At 46.9% G+C, this 18,077-nt stretch overlaps 1 protein-coding gene across 1 annotated transcript in view; it reads right to left on the bottom strand.

Annotated features, from left to right (window-relative positions):
* XYLT1 (xylosyltransferase 1) overlaps nucleotides 1-18,077 on the bottom strand; it is a gene marked incomplete at its 5' end in the record, with an annotated part of 256,894 nt that overhangs the window by 153,150 nt on the left and 85,667 nt on the right. The window contains one exon of the mRNA XM_032242703.1: nucleotides 1,847-2,357. Within this exon, the coding sequence (XP_032098594.1) occupies nucleotides 1,847-2,357 (511 nt within the window). The remainder of the gene's footprint in view (nucleotides 1-1,846; nucleotides 2,358-18,077) is intronic.

The following is an 18,077-nucleotide window of genomic DNA, read 5'->3' as shown; positions in this document are numbered from 1 at the left end:
ATACAAAAAATTAGCTGGGCATGGTGGCATGTGCCTGTAATCCCAGTGACTCAGGAGGCTGGGGCAGGAGAATTGCCTGAACCCAGGAGGCGGAGGTTGCGGTGAGCAGAGATTGCGCCATTGCACTCCAGCCTGGGTAACAAGAGCAAAACTCCGTCTCAAAAAAAAAAAAAAAAAAAAAAAAAAAATTAGCCATGCATGGTGATGGGCGCCTGTAATCCCATCCTACTCAGGAGGCTGAGGCAGGAGAATCATTTGAACCCAGGAGGCGGAGGTTGAAGTGAGCTGAGATCGCACCAATGCACTCCAGCCTGGGCAACAAGAGCGCAAATCTGTTTCAGAAAAGAAAAAAAAAGAAAAAAGAAATTTTCTGCCATAACACTAAGCTTGTAAGGTCACTTAGAAGCCTTGTAAGGGAGAGGGATTTTACATCTCTCATCTGAAAAAAAAGACTCTTGACATCAGTGTCAGCTCACAGAGTGGTGGATATGATAAATGAATTGACTGCACAGAGCCTGGTGCAGTGCCTGGTACACAGCGGGGCCTCAGTAGCCACCTGCGGCTGCTGCCATTCCCCTTCCAAGGGCACCAGAGAACGTGAAAATCACGACCAAGAAATATACATCAATGACACGATTTCAGATGCAGAGATACATGAGCTACACACCTGTGTGAAACTGGTCTCCCCATCTTCAGAGGGCCCCTCCACTCTGCTTGTATCAATTTCTGGATCACAGCTCTGATCCTTCCCTATGTCTAAGCAAGAGAGCTGCTTTATCACCAGGTCATCAGCACACAGAGGAGTACCAGTGAGGGGCAAGACGGAGGGGAAAAGGTAAAGACAAGGAAATGAGAAAGAAAGAAAAGGAAGCAAGGGAATGAAGGAAGGGAAAGAAGGGGAGAGGAGGGGAAAGGAGGGGAGAAAAAGCGAGGAGAGGGAAGTGGGGAGGGAGGGACGGGACGGAGGTGGAAAGGAAGGGAGAAAGGGAGGATGGGAGAAAAGGAGGGAGGGAGGAAGGAAGGGGAGGGAAGGAAGGAGAAAAAAGTAGGGAAAGAAGAAAAGAAAAGGGAAAAAAGGAGGGAAGGAGGAGAGAGAAAAATTAGGAAAGAAATAAGAGGGAAAAAAGGAAGGAGTGAAAGAGAAGAAGGAATAGAAAGAAGAGAGAAAGAAAATTAAAACAAGAAAGAAAGGAAATAGAGAAGAAGGAAGGAGGAAAATAAGGAAGGAAATGAGAAGAGAAAAACGGAAGAAAAGAAGGGAAGGAAGAAAGAAAACAGGAAGAAAATGAGGAAGGAAGGGAGAAAAAAAGGAGAAAATAAAGGAAAGGGAAGGAAAGGAGGCAAACAGGAAGCAAATGAGGAAGAAAAAGAAGGAAGGGAAGAGGGAAAGAAATTTTCAAGGAAGGAAAATGGAAAGTTACAGAGCCTCCCAGTTAACGCAACCAATTAGAAACCTTTCAAATCATAATCAATTACGATAATATTCATGTCAATTCTAATCCCAATATTCTGCAGAAAGAGAAACCACACCATATCAATACAGCGATCTTGGCTCCTGCAAACTTCACATCAGCTCCCGATTTCACTATCATTTCATCCTTTGCTGTCAAGGCAGTGGGTTAAAGCACTTACAAAAGGTCATCTGATTTTGCAAAACTTTTCTGATCCAAGACTTCAACATCCAGGGAGGACATGAACAAATGAGATCTCGCATGCTCATCTGGGGTGTGGAAAATAGGGTGGCCTTTCTCAGAAGGTCTGAGAAGGTGAACAGAAGGGGGCTGGGCAGGAGGAGGAAGTGGCCAGGAGACACCTGACTGTCTGAGCCACCAGGGCTGGAACTTACCCTCCAGGGGGCAGAACCGAGTCACCTTCTCAGGCATCAGCAGCCCCAACTTGTGGCGGCAGTAGGTCTCCCCGATCTCCTGGCGGCAGTGCTTGGACTTAGCACGGGACAGGGCAGAGATGGCTTCCTTGCCGGAGATGTCACACTTGGGGGGCTGGTCATACTTGGTCTCAGGGGAGCTGCCCCCAGTTTTCCTGGCATGCGGCAGTCTGGACACATCCTTTCCGCGGCTGCTGTTGGCTGCGGCTCTGTCCCCAGGAGGCAGCGCCTCACCGGGGCCTTTCCTGGGGAATGCATGTCCTTTTCCTTTCTCCTGCTGTTCCAGCTTCCTTTTCAAAAGCTCCTTCTGCCTACTTGGTGGCTTCTTTGCCAACTCAGGCTGGTGCTTCTGCTTTTGAGTCCTGGGTGCGAAGTTGCTGTTGTCGACATTCTCAAAGTCTTTGGGGACAGAGTTCTCGTTGTTGCTATCTGTTCGCACTTTTTCTTTCGGCCGGTGAGAAAAGTAGCCATCCTGGAGAAGAGGGAGAGAAACAGAAGTGAAACCTGACTGAGCCATCGCGCTAAGTCGACTGGCCTTTGAAGAATGAGTCACGTGGGCTTGGAAGGCTGGGCCACCGTTTCACATCCTGCTTTTGCTACTGGTTTAACCTGTGGTAAGATGTTTCTCTCTGGACCTCAGTTTCCCCATATGGAAATACGAGATGTCCCAACTAGAAACTAAGGCTTTTTTAAGCTCTAAAGTGCCATGACTAGGAAACTCAATGCTTCTTATTAACCACATCTTTTCAAGTCAGTTCCTTTCCTTGACTGTCTTGGCTACTGGGTAACAAACATTTTGTTCCAGCTTCCTGTTTAAATTCCAGTGGAAAGTGCGGTGATAGTTTACTTAAGGGTCAGAAATGACATAATAACGTTACAAAGGGAACAATATTGGTAGGATATTATATCAGGACGTGCCCATATATCTATGCCCATAAGAGAAATCAGACCAAGCTGTTGTCAATTCTGCGGGAAAGAAACCAGCAACTTTTATTTTTTTTAGAGGAATGCAGCCTTTGCAGAATAAACCTTACACAAAGTTGTGACACCCTTGTGCTTGAGTTTTGGCTCTTAATGTTTACACCTGGACCAGAAATGAAGTCACCTGGGGTCAACAGAAAGATCAGGAGTCATTCTGGAGACCATGCATGGCACGGATGTTTCCAGAACAGCTGGACCCCAAACTCAGCTCCTCTAAGGGTAAGTGAGTCCTGGTTATTTTGATCAGTGGAATGATCAAACGCACCATTCAACCAACACCTCAAGTTGTTTCTGGAACATGTTGCTTCTACATGAAGCTCATTCCCAAGGCGTTAATTTGAAAGCATATCCAGTGTCCCAGAACACAGCCCCTGACCTCTGATACCACACAGAACAGTAATCACTCCCCATATCTGCCCTTGTTGCTATGGAAACACAGGGACAATGAGCAGCATCCCTGCTAGGTTTTCTTTTAAGGAGGGCTGAAATATGCCTTTTACCAGTTCCCATGGAAAAAGGTATAGTGGACTGAACAGCGGAGCTGCAGTGGTGCCCAAGGAGCTGACACTCAGCAAGGCTTCCACGCAAGCAGGTCAGCAAACAACTGCCTGGGGTTTTTACAAATAAAGTTTTATTGGAACACAGCCATACCTGTCCATTTGCGTATCGTCTATGGCTGCTTTCCTGCTACAACAGCAGAGGGAATAGTTGCAACAGAAACTGTCTAGTCTGAAAAGCCTAAAGTATTTCTATCCAGCCCTTTTAAGAAAAGGTATGCAGACCCCTGCTCTACTGGAGTGTGAGTTAAAAGGTCTTCTCCTCTGGGGAGGAGTTAGCTGCTTCTGTCTTCACCATCCATACATGGTTCATGGAGAGGAAGGTGCCAATAGGGCCAGGTATGGTGGCTCACACCTGTAATCTCAGTACTTCGGGAGGCCAAGGCAGGTGGTTCACTTGAGGTCAGGAGTTCAAGACCAGCCTGGCCAACATGGCAAAACCCCATGTCTACCAATAACACACACACAAAAAAAAAAAAAAAAAAAAAGCTAGGCATGGTGTCGTGTGCCTGTAGTCCCAGCTACTCAGAAGCCTGAGGCAGGAGAATAGCTTGAACCTGGGAGGTGGAGGTTACAGTGAGCTCAGACTGCGCCACTGCACTCCAGCCTGGGTGACAGAATAAAACTGTATCTCAACAACAACAACAAAAACAAGACGATGCCCCTCTAGCCTCTGCTCCATTGCTCCTAGTAGTAAGCATGAATGTCTATTTGGTGGAGGCTGTACTGACACTAAAACATCTTGTGGCCACTCTGTAAGCTGAGTATTGGTATGACTTTCAATTTTCAAATGGAAAACAGCACACAAGAAGAACTGACTTACTGAGGTTCACCCAGCTAGCTGGTGGTAAAGCTGGAGTTCAGACCAGGCAGATCACAGACCCTACATTCTGAGCTGCCAGGGACACTATCCACTTCCAATACATTGTATGATCCTTACTACACCCATCACCGAAAACCCTCAAGCAGTGCAACCTGACGTTGTACCACAAGATCTGGCCCCTCCCACCCAGCTAAATGAATCTGCTACAGGTGTGTGACCTCCAAATTGCAATCTTCAGGCCGTCCAGTGGACTATTGTGTTGCAGGAAGTCACGGCAAGAGAGTAAGCAACAGCCAAAAAGCACTTGGAGTTTGAGGCTGCAGGAGCTGGAAGGTAACAAGGCAGGAAGAAGGAAAGAGAACTGAGAAGAAGGAGCTGATCAGTCCATATTGGGTCACAGGGCAGCTACTGGTTGTACGCAGTAACTGCTGTTACATCCTGATCTATAAATGAGGGCCTTCTGGTTCTGGTCTTTCTTACCTTCCCACAGAGACCTCAAAAAATCCCCTTAGTGGGTGGCTAGAGTACATTCTTGTAAGCTAAAAAAAAAACCCTGCTGATGTTCCTCTTTTCCTTTTTTTCTATCCAGAGGCCCTTACGAGTCCCAAGCAGCCTCTCAGACACATTTTCTGAGCTCTTGCCACAAGCCAGGCACCATAATAAGTTATGCAGCTATTCCTTATTGGGTACTGACAACTGGATGTATTCTCCTTGCCATTTTGCAGAACGAGGAACCAATGCTTGTTATGATACATTCTTCAATATGGATCATATGCTAGATGCCATGCTAAGCCCTTAGATGTGGTATCTCACTTAACTTCCAGCAATGAGTTTCAGGGTAGGCACTACTGTTCTCCCATCTTACAGAAAAGGGTGGAAAAGAAAGTTGGGGATGTTAAGTAATTTCCGCAAGTTCATCTGGGGGAGGCAAAGAACTTGCATCTGCCTGATTCTAAAACCTGCTGCTATATCACGCCCCCTGTGTTTTGCTGAGAGGTAAACCAAGAAGCATTCAGTTCCCCTTCTCCATGCGTGCAGTGGAATGGGTATCACCTTCTTTGCTCATATTAGTCTCTGTCGGGATGGAGCTGGATGGAGCAAGAGAGGCATTCAATAGAGCTATGAAAAATCATTTCCATTCCATTTCTTCTAGGCACACATTAGGACTATATGTCCCTATCCCTTGCACATTAGACACAGACAAGAAACATGCTATGGTCAGGAGCAGGGACTGGAAGCCAGATGGTGTCAGTCCCTGGATACCACAATATCCAGCTACACTCCTGGAGGAGGTCATGCATCCCCGAGTGAGGCCCATGTGGAGCAGAGACTCCACCAATCCTCAGTGTGCAGAAATTGACCCCTGCTACTTTGAATCACTGAGATGTGGGGGATCTTTGTTACTGCAGCATGGTCTAGCTTATTTTGACTATTCCAGGAGCTAACCTGATCTGCTTTCTTCCTTTGAGCTGCCTCAGATACAGGAGCCAATTTTTTTTTCTCCCTCCAACAGACAGAAAATCCATTCGATGACTCCCACACTCCAAGCACACAAATTAGTCCATTTTCTAGAACTTTCTAGAAATGTCTAGATGGCTGGGAGTAATTGCCCTGATGGGCATCCTCATTTTCTCTTCAGACACGTCCTAAGTGTTACTCTTGGGCTCTTCTTTTTCCTCACAATCAGCAATGTTCCCCGCCCCACAGCAGAAAACCTCCACGACCCCCATTTCAAGAGCTCCTGTTCTCCATCACATTCTGGCTGACGTTCACAAAGCAAAACCAGACACAGACAACACTGAGATCATCTCTCTCCACCCCCCATGGCCAATGAAGCTAATCTGACAGAGAACGGCCAATGCCTCTGGCCAACGTGTAGTATCAGGACCAGGCACCATCACTGATTCTAACAGAACTCATGATTACTACCCACTGTCTATTCAGGAGAGGCCACCACAATGGCAATGATTAGATTGCAGTGGCCCTGTGAACTTTTGCCTGGCCCCAGATGCTACTCAGCTGCCACGGGAAATCAAAGAATGTGAGTATAAGAGGGAAGGGAAATATTTTGTCTTCTAGAATAAAAAGCTCAGATAGTAGATCACTTCCCGAAAAGTCAGAGAGAGGCACAGTCAGTGAGAATCAAAGGCCTGAGAACTCCTGTCCCTCGGCATCACTGGCATTTTCTTTAGTGACTGATGAGTTCTCTCTATATTCCCCCCAGCTCATTGTTTTTGTTTTGTTTTGAGATGGAGTTTTGCTCGTCACCCAGGCTGGAGTGCAATGGCTCGATCTCGGCTCACTGCAACCTCTGCCTCCTGGGTTTAAGTGATTCTCCTGCCTCAGCCTCCTGAGTAGGTAGGATTACAGGTGCCTGCCACCAACTTCAGCAAATTTTTGTGTTTTTTGTAGAGATGGGGTTTCACCATGTTGGCCAGGCTGGTCTTGAACTCCCGACCTCAGGTGATGCATACACCTCAGCCTCCAAAAGTGCTGAGATTACAGGCATGAGCCACCATACCTGGCCCATTTTTTCGTTTTAAAAATATTATTTTACTGTGATAAAAACACTTAACATGAGATCTACCCTCCGAACTAATTTTTAAGTATTATTGACTATGCAACTATAGTCAAATATAGTACTATATGCAACAGTACAGCAAACTGTTGTATATTGTTACATATACCACCATAGTGTTGACTACAGTACTGCACAGCAGATCTCTATGGCTTCTTCATCGTGCATGCATGATTGAGACTTTAGGTCTGTCTATCAGCACCTCCCCACTCTCATCCCCAATCCACCAGCCCCTGTCAACTGCTATTCCACTCTCAGGTTCTAGGATTCTGACTGTTTTCAATAGCTGGTAGAAGGGGAATAAATACATGTTACACAGTATCTGTCCTTCTGCGACTTGTTTATTTCAGTTAGCATAATGTCCTCAGAGTTCACCCAGGTTGCTGCATGTTGTAACATTTTCTTCTTTTCCAAGGCTCACTAAAATCTGTTGTATTTAGATACGCCACATTTTCTTTATCCAGCCATGCAAGGATGGACGTGCCATATAATTTTGTGTTCCCCTTAACTCTTCAACTGACTGCCAAGGGGCAAACAGATTTTGCCTTTTCTGTCCTTTCCCTGGAGACTCAAGATCCAGAAAGCCAAACCTAGGATCCCTTCCCTTCACAAAACCAGCCTTGGGAGGTCTTCAGGCAGATCCATAAAAGACAACCATCATATGCCCAGCACCCAAGTGGCCCATGCTCTGTGCCCTTTGAGCCTTCTTGAAAACTCATTAAGCCAGATGGTGTTAGTCCCTCCTTCCTTAAGGGCAGGAAACTAATGCAGAGAGAGGTGAAATAACTTGATGGAGGCCACACTGCTAGTAAGGAAGTGACTCAAACCCTCTGTGCTTCAGTTCACTCATTTGGAACATTGGGATGATAACTCCTTGGCATTCATGGGGATGATGATAATGATTGCCCCATGCTGGGTGCAGCGGCTCATGCCTCTAACCGTAGCACTTTGGGAGGCCAAGGCAGGCAGATCATGAGGTCAGGAGATGGAGACCATCCTGGCTAACACAGTGAAACCCTCTCTCTACTAAAAATGCAAAAAAAAATTAGCCGGGCGTGGTGGCACGCACCTGTAGTCCCAGCTACTCGGGAGGCTGAGGCAGGACAGTGGTTTGAACCCAGGAGGCGGAGGTGGCAGTGAGCAGAGATCGCGCCACTGCACTCCAGCCTGGGTGACAGAGCGAGACTCCGTCTCGAAAAAAAAAAAAAAGAACAAAAAACAAACCTCACGTCTTGGGTATTTCAATGAGGAAGAGTGTATGCAAAACTACTAGAACATGCCCACCACACAAGCCGGAAGAAGAATGAGCAGCAAACCAGGCTGCAGAACTCTACCAATTAACACTCTCTCTCCCTTGAAAGTCTCCACCTAGAGGACAGATTGGTTATTATTTCTCAATTGTGATCAACTTCTTTACTCTTAACCAATCCAACTCTCTCACCTTGAGTTATTTATGCGAATGCAACCCTTTGACTTATTTTAATGTACTTATTACAATGATTGCACATTCAAATGTTTGCGTGCAAGCTCTAAAACTTTAATTGCTCCGCTGCTGCCATACCTCTAAGCTGCTGCTAGAATCCATTTTTATTCCAGGGAAATAATTAAATGCAATAACGTCCTCCATTGCCATTCAACCTTGGGCATGTTTAGAGCCAATTTCAATCAGGTAGAAATATGCTAAGCACAACATGGCTCTGAGAGGCAGGTTACCTGACCCACGCTGCTGTTGCAGAGACACGTGGGTCTGCTTCCATTTTTCCCCAGGTTCTCTTGGTTCAGAATGAGTCTACTGAATCCTGGCCCCTTGCTCCCATTTCTAAGGGGTGGAGGTGTGTTGCTCTGATTTTTAAACTATCCACGTCAAGATAAACGTTGCTTATTGTTTATGTAGAAAGAGCACCAGGCAGGGAGGGGGAAGACCTGGGTACTAGTATTGCATGAACCAATGTCCAATTTTCTTATCTGTAAAATGACATGTCCCAAATGCGTGTTACTAACCATTCTCTGAGTTAGTCATCGATCAATCTAATCAATGAACAAAATTCTGCCACTTCAGCTCATTGAAACAACAATTTGATGGCCATTCAGAGACCAGGAACTGAGGACAAGAAGGAACCTCCAAAGAGTATCCCGTCTCCTCCCAGGTTTATCCCTCCATCATTGTCTCAACCAGGACACTGAGATTCAGAGGTCTGGACTCAGGAAGAAGTGAGTTTGATTCCTCCCTTCTCCATTTGCCAGGGTTCTTCAAGCTGGGACAGAACATTTCTCCTCTCTTTGCCTCAATTTCCTTATCCCTCCCGGAGAGATGAAAATGGCATCTACCTCCCAGGGACTGAATCGATCAAGTATGGGAGATAGCACCTGACACGTGTAAAATGCTTAAGAAACATGTATTTCTTATTTATTTATTATACTTTAGGTTCTTGGGTACATGTGCAGAACATGCAGGTTTGTTATATAGGTGTACACGTACCATGGGGCTTTGCTGCATCCATCACCCCGTCATCTGCATTAGGTATTTTTCCTAATGCTAACCCCTCCCCATCCCCCCACCCCCAGCTATCCCTCTCTGAGCCCCTCCCCCAGATATCCCTCCCCTAACTATCCACCCCCAAACAGGCCCCACTATGTGATGTTCCCCTTACCCACATATAGGTGACAACATGTGGTGTTTCTTAATGTTTACGTCTTAGGTTATGTTCCAAGCCTGTGGTACGTACTAATGTATTTAATCTCCATGACGAGCTGATAAAGAAGATGTTTTATTATCTACCCATTTTTCAGACTGAAACATTAAGGTTCAGGGAGGTTAAGTGAGTAAAGCCACACACCTAGGAAACAGAGGAGCCAGGAGTTGAACCCAGGCTGTCTAGGTTTGGAGGCCATGCCTTTCAACACCACACTGCCTCTCCACATCTGTTAGGAATAGGGACAGGGCCAAAGGGAAACCCCAGGCAGATGCACTGTTCAGACATGAGGGCGCCTGTCCCACTCACTCATCGTGACCACTTTACGGCTTCCTTTTCTGTCATGTACACGCACAGCCGGCTGGGTAGCTGTTTGCTGTTGAACTTTGTGTCCGAGGCTTCATTCCAATCACCAAGGCTACCAAGGCCACTGGGAGGAACAAAGCGGGAGAAGCCTGCACCTGCTTCCAAAAGGACCTCTGTGCCAGGGTAGGCAAATGGTGGAAGCTCAGTGTGCGTGGCTGTACCAATTAGGACATGCAATTACCCAGGCTGCCAATGCAAATAGACCTAACAGAGGCCCCTTGCCCAGCTCATTTGCATGCACAAAAGGTGGCTGGGCTAGCCAGCACTTAGAAACCCACGGACCACGCTAGACACGGGCAGGCCCTGCTTTAGCAGAACCTAAATAAGAAGCCCTTTGCAAAATAGCATCATGTTAATGCAGTGCAAAAAACAGCACAGGGTGAGGCGGGAAGGAGGCATTCTGACAGGTCTGGGTTGGAATCCAGTCTCTGCTCCTTAACTCTGAGATGGAGGGCAAGAGGTTGAACCTCTCAGAGCCTCGATTTTCTCATCTACAAAAGAAAGGGGTGAGAAGACCTACTTTGCAAAGATAAGATGGGGATTAACTAATATGTCACACATATAATTGTATTTAACAAAACACTGGGTGAGAGACTTGATATATGTTAAACACACAAGCGGCAACAGGACGAAATTCTAAGCTAGCGCCTTGTCACCTGATGAGCAGGGCTGAGTCGTTTTGGAAAGGCAGGATGTTGAGGTACAGTGGGTTGAAATCTGGATCCATCCCTTTGCTCACTGTGTGGCCCCGGGTGCAGTGCCTAACTTTATCTGCCTCAGTTTCCCTCTCTGTAAAATGGGGACAATAATTAGTACCCAACCTAACGAGCCTGTTATGAGAATTAAGAGTCAATGCATGTAAAACACTTAGCTTAATACTGAGAACTCAATAAATATTAGGTATAATTTACTAAAATAGAATTAATGCTTGCAATGGTGACTTAGTAAAGTGGTTATTAAAGTGTGTGGTCTGGGAACTGCTGGGGGTCCCTGAGGCCTTCTCAGGGGATCTTCAATGACCAACTATTTTCACCATAATATAAAGATGTTATTTTCCTTTCTTGCTTATTCTCTCATGAGTGTACGGTGGTCTTTTCAAGAGGCTACACAACACGTGATACTGCAAGAGAAATCAGAAGCCAACGTGAGAACCCAGCTGTCTATTAAGCCAGGTGTTACGCAGATCTGCAAAGAATGTAAAACAATACCTCCCTTCTCCCTAAATTTGTTTTGCTTGGGGGAAAAATTAGCATATTTTTTTTTTTTTACAAATGTTGTTTATATACACAAGAAATAGGTTATTATAACTGTTTTAAGTGAATTAATAAACATTTTAAGAATGCCATTTATTTTATTTATTTATTTATGAATGAACGACAGGGTCTCGCTCTGTCGCCCAGGCTGGAGTGCAATGGTGTGATCTCGGCTCACTGCAACCTCTGCCTCCTGGGTTCAAGCAATTCTCCTGCCTCAGCCTCCTGAGTAGCTGGGACTATAGGTGTGTGCCACCATTCCCGGCTAATTTTTTAAATTTTTTTTTTAGTAGAGATGGGGTTTCACCGTGTTAGTCAGGATGATCTCAATCTCCTGACCTTGTGATCTGCCCTCCTTGGCCTCCCAAAATGCTGGGATTACAGGCGTGAGCCACTGGGCCCAGCTGAATGCCTTAGTTTAAATGTCACTATAAAGGAAGTATTTGATAGAACCTACCTAAACCAAAGCTCTTTGGGGATCCTCAATAATGTTTGAGAGTATTAGGGAATCCGGAGACTAAGTGTGAGAACTGCTGACATAATACATAGGTACAATCAGAAATATCTCCTGATTATTAAAAGTTTAGGATTCTTTTACGTTGGCTGGTTTGCTATATTCCAAGCCTTTAGATCTGTCTTTTACTTCCATACACAATAAATACACACAGAACAAACAGAAATCAAAGTTGACTGATAAATACTTTTATACAGAGAGAAGAATCCAGGACTCTGAAGTCCCGAATCATTATCAGAGAGGAAGAATAACCTGGCGTTGCAAGTTGCTCCTTGACCAAACTCCAGCTAGCCTCCTCCATCCCCTTTCTCTACTGGGCCTCAGCCTTTGCCTATAAAGACTTGAGTGAAACACTAACATCGGTTTTTTTCCCCTTTTTATTTATTTATTTATTATTTTTCGAGACAGGTCTCACTTGGTTGCCCAGGTTGGAGCGCAGTGGTATGATCATGGCTCACTGCAGCCTCAACCTCCCGAGTTCAAGCAATCCTCCTGATTAGCCTCCTGAGTAGCTGGGACGACGCAGGCTTTCACCACTACACCCAGCTTTTTAAAGTTTTTGTCGAGACAAGACCTTGCTATGTTGCCCAGGCTGGTTTCAAACTCCTGGGCTCAGGCAATCCTCGGCTTTCTAAAGTGCTGGGATTGCAAGCGTGAGCTTCCATGCCTGAAACACCAACAGTTTTTAACAGCTCAAGGCCACATCCCTGAGGATGACCCCCACTCCTGCTTAAAGTAACTGCTTTAGAAAACTCAAGGCTGCCAAAATAATTTACTGTTTGTTCCGGCAAACACCTCTAGACAGGGTCTCATCTCCCAGCCTCTGTTAAGAGAGCAGGAACCAAACTTCATGAACATCAGCTGGCAAACCCAGGTGGGTCCCACACAGACCACCTCCCTGACTCCACCGACCTCATCTCCCTTCCCTCCCTCCCACCTCCCTCCTTCTCCCTTTAAAATACCCAGTCACCTCTGAACAAATCCGACTTGTGTTCAGTTCCATACGGGACTCTTTTCTCTACTGCAACAGGCATTACTAAATAAATCTGTCCTTACTACTTGCATACGGTCTGGCTTTGTTTATGTTTGATGCTGTCCAAGGTCACGCAGCCTGGACCTCAAGCCTGCAAGGCTAAGTCCTTGGGGTTAAAACTGAAGAGCCCAGCGAGGCGTGCTCAGAGTCCAGCCCCTGCCTCAACCCACTTCCTCTTCTCAGCCCCAGCCAGGGGGACATGACAGTGAGCATCACGGTGCTCAAAGCACCCAGAGGACTGTGGGCAGGTGGCAGGGAAAGACCTCAACGGGCATCTTCTTGCTCCTTCCCTATCCGCATAAGAGACAGCTGTGTAGGACAGAGACACACAGCCGAGGACGCAATATGGCAGAGGAGAAAAAGAGGAAAAGGAAGGGAACACAAGAGAAAACAGAATGAAAAGAAGAAACAAACATCAGCTATTGTTGACTATGTGCTGATTACGTGCCAGGCACGGAGCTAAGCCCTTGGCTTGGCATCGCTATTCATTCCTCCAAACTATCTCAAAAAGTAGGTCAGGGGTCAGAAAAACACTGTACAACTGTGTCAATAAAGTTCTTCTAGAACACAGCCACACCCATTCGTGCATGCGTTGAAGGTCGTGCTTTTGTGCTAGGATGGCAGAGTGGAGGAGCTATGACAGAGACCGCATGTCCAGAAAAGCCAACATCTGGCTCTCTGCAGAAAAAGTAAGTGCCACTTCAAATGGGGCAACTGAGGCTGAGCGAGGTTCGCTCAAGGTCGTTCGGTGGGTAAGAGGCAGGGTCAGAAGTGACATGCAGGAGTCAGGCTCCAGAGACAACGTGAGGTTGCAAACCCAGACCCAAGAGGAGGGAGAGCAGAACCTTCCAGAAATGTTAACCACCATGTCTGTTTTGGAAGAAAATGTTCTATGCACAGAAGGGCTGTTCTATGGGGAGCGGCCTCCTAACTGCTGTAAAGTGTCCCGAAGCCTGGCATCTTCTTTGTTACTACTTGGGCACGGTTTGCCTGTAATTAATTACAGCATTCAATTCCGTTATTCCACAGTTATGGCCACAATACCCAAAGATGCAGAGAAAGAAGGGGGTGTGGTGAAAAGAGACACACAGAGAGAGACACAGGGAAACAGGCACAGAGAAAGACAGAATGTGAACAACAGAGACTTGCTTCAATAATAACGTCTTCTGCCTACCTTACAGGCAGGGTTTCTCAAGGACAGCGCTGTTGACATTTGGGGCTGGATCAATCTTTGTTGTAGGGGCTGCCTTGTACACTGTAGGGTATCTAGCAGGATCTGTGACCTTTACCCACCAGACGCCAATCACATGCCCCTGTTACAACCAAGAACGTCTCCACACCATTAGCAAATGTCCTCTGGAGTAGGGGTGGGGCAAAATCACCACCCCACCCCTGACCCCTGCTGAGAACCAGGCCCAAGCAAGGGCCCATGCTGGCCGATCTCAGCTGTTCCCATCCAGAAATCCTGTTCCCATCCAGAAACAGCCTTTCCCTGATTTTCAAACAGAAACAGCTCCTGGCATCCAGCCAGAGTGGTCAGACTAGGAGAGAGAAGCTGGCATGAATAGAGCCGGCTGGAGAAAGGGGTAGAGGTAACCAAGGAAGGGTGTTCCAGAGGGGGGAGAGGGAGGAGGCTGGCAGGACTGCGCCAAGGAGAGGTGGAAGCTGCATGGGGAAGGTGGGAGAAGTGAGGGTCCCCGCTAGGCAAGGGTGACACGATAGCAGAGAAGCACATTCGTTCGGGCAGTGGAGAGTCCTTAAGTTGATGGCATATCTTTTGTTTTTTGTTTTGTGTTTTTCGTTTTGAGACAGTTTCCCTTTGTCACCCAGGCTAGAATGCAGTGGTACGATCTTGGCTCATTGCAACCTCAGCCTCCCAGTTTCAAGAAATCCTCCCACCTCAGCCTCCCAAGTAGCTGGGATTACAGGCACATACCACCATGTCCGGCTAATTTTTGTATTTTTAGTAGAGACGCAGTTTCACCATGTTGGCCAAGCTGCTCTCGAACTCCTGACCTCAAGTGATCTGCCTGCCTCGGCCTCCCAAAGTGCTGGGATTACAGGCATTGAGCCACCATGGCCAGCCATGTCTCTTAATTGAATCAGAAGCCACACTGGGACCAATGGCTCCTTCAGGCACACAGGGGTCTGGTTAGCTCCGTAGACTGTTTCCGTTCATTTAACTCAATCTCGGCCCACACTGAAGAATCTAGAGATTTCACCTAAAATTTTGGATCTCTGCTCTTTCTGGAAACATTAGGGAGCTGACAACACTGAGCTTAGATTTCTATGCATGACAATGGTCTTGGGGCTCAGGAGTGGCCCTGCAGTCTCCAGAAGGGGCATCTGCTCTGTGGACCACCACGGCCCTCATCCGTCCCAACCAGTGTCCTCTTAGCCCTCTGTCATGTCTGCACGCAGTGACACTGCTCCCCACCAATGACACAGGCTCTTCCAGTAGACCCTCTACCCCTGAGCTTTGCCTCCGAGATCTCAGAACCCCAAGAATTACTTGTATTCCAGAGTCTTTTTTTTTTTTTTGAGACGGAGTCTAGCTGGAGTGCAGTGGCAATACCCTGGCTCACTGCAAACACCGCCTTTGGGGTTCAAGAGATTCTTCTGCCTCAGCCTCCCGAGTAGCTGGGGACTACAGGCGTGCACCACCACACACCACACCCATCTAATTTTTCTATTTTTAATAGAGACAGGGTGGGTTTCACCATGTTGGTCAGGATGGTCTTGATCTCTTGACCTCATGATCCACCTGCCTCGGCCTCCCAAAGTGCTAGGATTACAGACGTGATCCACTGCACCCAGCCGCATCCCAGAGTCTTTAATGGAGGTAGCACTGTCCCTAGTAGGGTGTTCTGGAGTGTGCGGTGGCATTTCTGGCTATCACAATGATTGGGGGATGCTCCTGACAATGAGTGGGTGGGAGAACATCAGGAACCCAGCAGCGCAGGGGAACACGCATGGCTGGATGTTGAAGAACTGCCCCACGTCCTGTATAACTTCTGAGTGTCCTCAGATGTCCTGTGGTTAAACAACTCATTTATAATTATCCCGGCCAGGGGCCTAACTTATATTTACATATGACACAACATTATTATGAACGGTTTTAATGTAGATGAATTTTCTAGGAAAGTAACTACTGTTTCACTCAAGAAGAGATTTTACACCATTTAGTTTGACCACAGTTTCAGAAAATTACATCATCTAAGGCCACACAAGCTGTGGCTGTGAGTCACCAACATACACATCCATTCCCCACTTGCATTTGTAACTACTGAATTCTCGCTGACTCAACACGCAGTGGCTGACCTCTTCACATATCCTCCAGCCCCTTGTAACCAAAGTGTGGACCATTGGCCAGCAGCATCTGCATCACCTAGGAACATGTTAGATGTGCGGAATCTCAAGCCCAGCCTGAACCAGAGGAATCAGGAAATAAACGTCAGCTATAACATGCTAATAGCATCTCTGAGCGATTCATGTGCACGTCAAAAATTGAGAGAACCAGGCACAGTGGCCTATGCCTGTAATCCCAGAACTTTGTGAGGCCAAGGTGGGCCGATGGCTGGAGTTCAGGAGTTCGAGACCAGCCTGGCTAACATGGTGAAACCCTGCCTCTACTGAAAATACAAAAATTAGCCAGTTGTGGTGGTAGATGCCTGTAATCCCAGCTACTCAGGAGGCTGAGGCAAAAGAATCGCTTGAACCCAGGAGGCGGAGGGCTGCAGTAAGCTGAGATCACGCCACTGCACTCCAGTCTGGGCAACAGAGTGAGAATCTGCCTTTTAAAAACAAACAAGCAAACAAACAAAAAACTGAAAGAATTGAGAAGAGCTAATACTGTTGCATCCATCGTTTATATATATATTACTTATTTACTTTTGAGACAGGTTCTTGCTGTGTTGTCCAGAGTGGAGTACAGTGGGACAATCTCGGCTCACTGCAACTTCCAAATCCTGGGTTCAAGTGATTCTCCTGCCTCAGCATCCTGAGTAGCTGGAATTACAGATGTGTGTCAGCACACCCAGCTAATTTTCGTATTTTTAGTAGGGATGGGGTTTCGCCATGTTGGCCAGGCTGGTCTCAAATACCTGACCTCAAGTGATCCACTTGCCTTGGCCTCCCAAAGTGCTGGGATTATAGGCATCATCATTTAAATAATCAAATGTATTATCTGTTTATAAATTGCTGTCATGTATTTCTTCCTCATACTATTTTTAGCAGTCTATTGATTGTTTTAGAGCTGTGGGTGTTTAAGTAGGTTAGAGTAAGTCTGGATTTCATTCCCAGATGGGTAAAAGGAATGTTTTAAAAGACTTGTGATAGCTGGGCAGGGTGGCTCACACCTGTAATCCCAGCACTGTGGGAGGCTGAGGCAGGCGGATCACCTGAGGTCAGGAGTTCAAGACCAGCCTGACCGACATGGAGAAACCCCATCGCTACTAAATACAAAATTAGCCAGGCATGGTGGCGCATGCCTGTAAACCCAGCTACCGGAGAGACTGAGGCAGGAGAACTGCTTGAACCCGGGAGGCGGAGGTTGCGGTAAGCCAAGATTGCACCACTGCACTCCAGCCTGGCAACGACAGCAAAACTATGTCCAAAAAAAAAAAAAAAAGATTTGTGACACTGAGTGGGGCAGGGTCTGCTAGGGTTGGCATCGCTGGTTTATTCATCCCACAAACTTTATTTGGGTGTCTACTCCCTGACAGGCAGGGCAGGAAAAAAAGATAGAGGAACTCAAGTATGCTTCCTGCTGTTGATGGAATGCCGAGACAAGGGAGGAAAGTGGGTATGTATGTAAGTTATTTTAATACAGGACAAAAAGGGAGTGGCAGGGATGGGGGTATTCAGGGTTTCAGTTTCATCAAGAATGTGGAGCCTCACATGGTCTAAGGTCCAGGGAGAGTGGAGGAGATTTCACACAGAAAGCAGCTTTCCGGGCTCATCTGGAACAGAAAGGAGCAAGACAGAAAAAAGAAAAACGAGCTTTCCAGGCAAGGGCAAAGCTCGTGGAAAGGTGTGGTGAGAGGGCCAGCCCGCCTCTTCCTTTAGAGTAACAATGATCACAGCTAACACGGAGCATTTATTCTAAGAACTGAGCTACACACTTTACATATAACATCTTTAAAACTCCCAGAGCAGGCCGGGCGCGGTGGCTCACGCCTGTAATCCCAGCACTGTGGGAGACCAAGGCGGGTGGATCACGAGGTCAAGAGATCGAGACCATCCTGGTCAGCATGGTGAAACCCCGTCTCTACTAAAGATACAAAAATTCAGCTGGGCATGGTGGCGCGTGCCTGTAATCCCAGCTACTCAGGAGGCTGAGGCAGGAGAATTGCCTGAATCCAGGAGGCGGAGGTTGCGGTGAGCCGAGATCGC

This window comes from Sapajus apella, unplaced genomic scaffold, assembly GCF_009761245.1.
Source record: "Sapajus apella isolate SASKATOON/1434 unplaced genomic scaffold, GSC_monkey_1.0 scaffold51, whole genome shotgun sequence".
In the NCBI taxonomy this organism is placed as follows: domain Eukaryota; kingdom Metazoa; phylum Chordata; class Mammalia; order Primates; family Cebidae; genus Sapajus; species Sapajus apella.
Note: the sequence above shows the minus strand (reverse complement) of the source record. Positions and strands in the feature narration are given on the sequence as shown.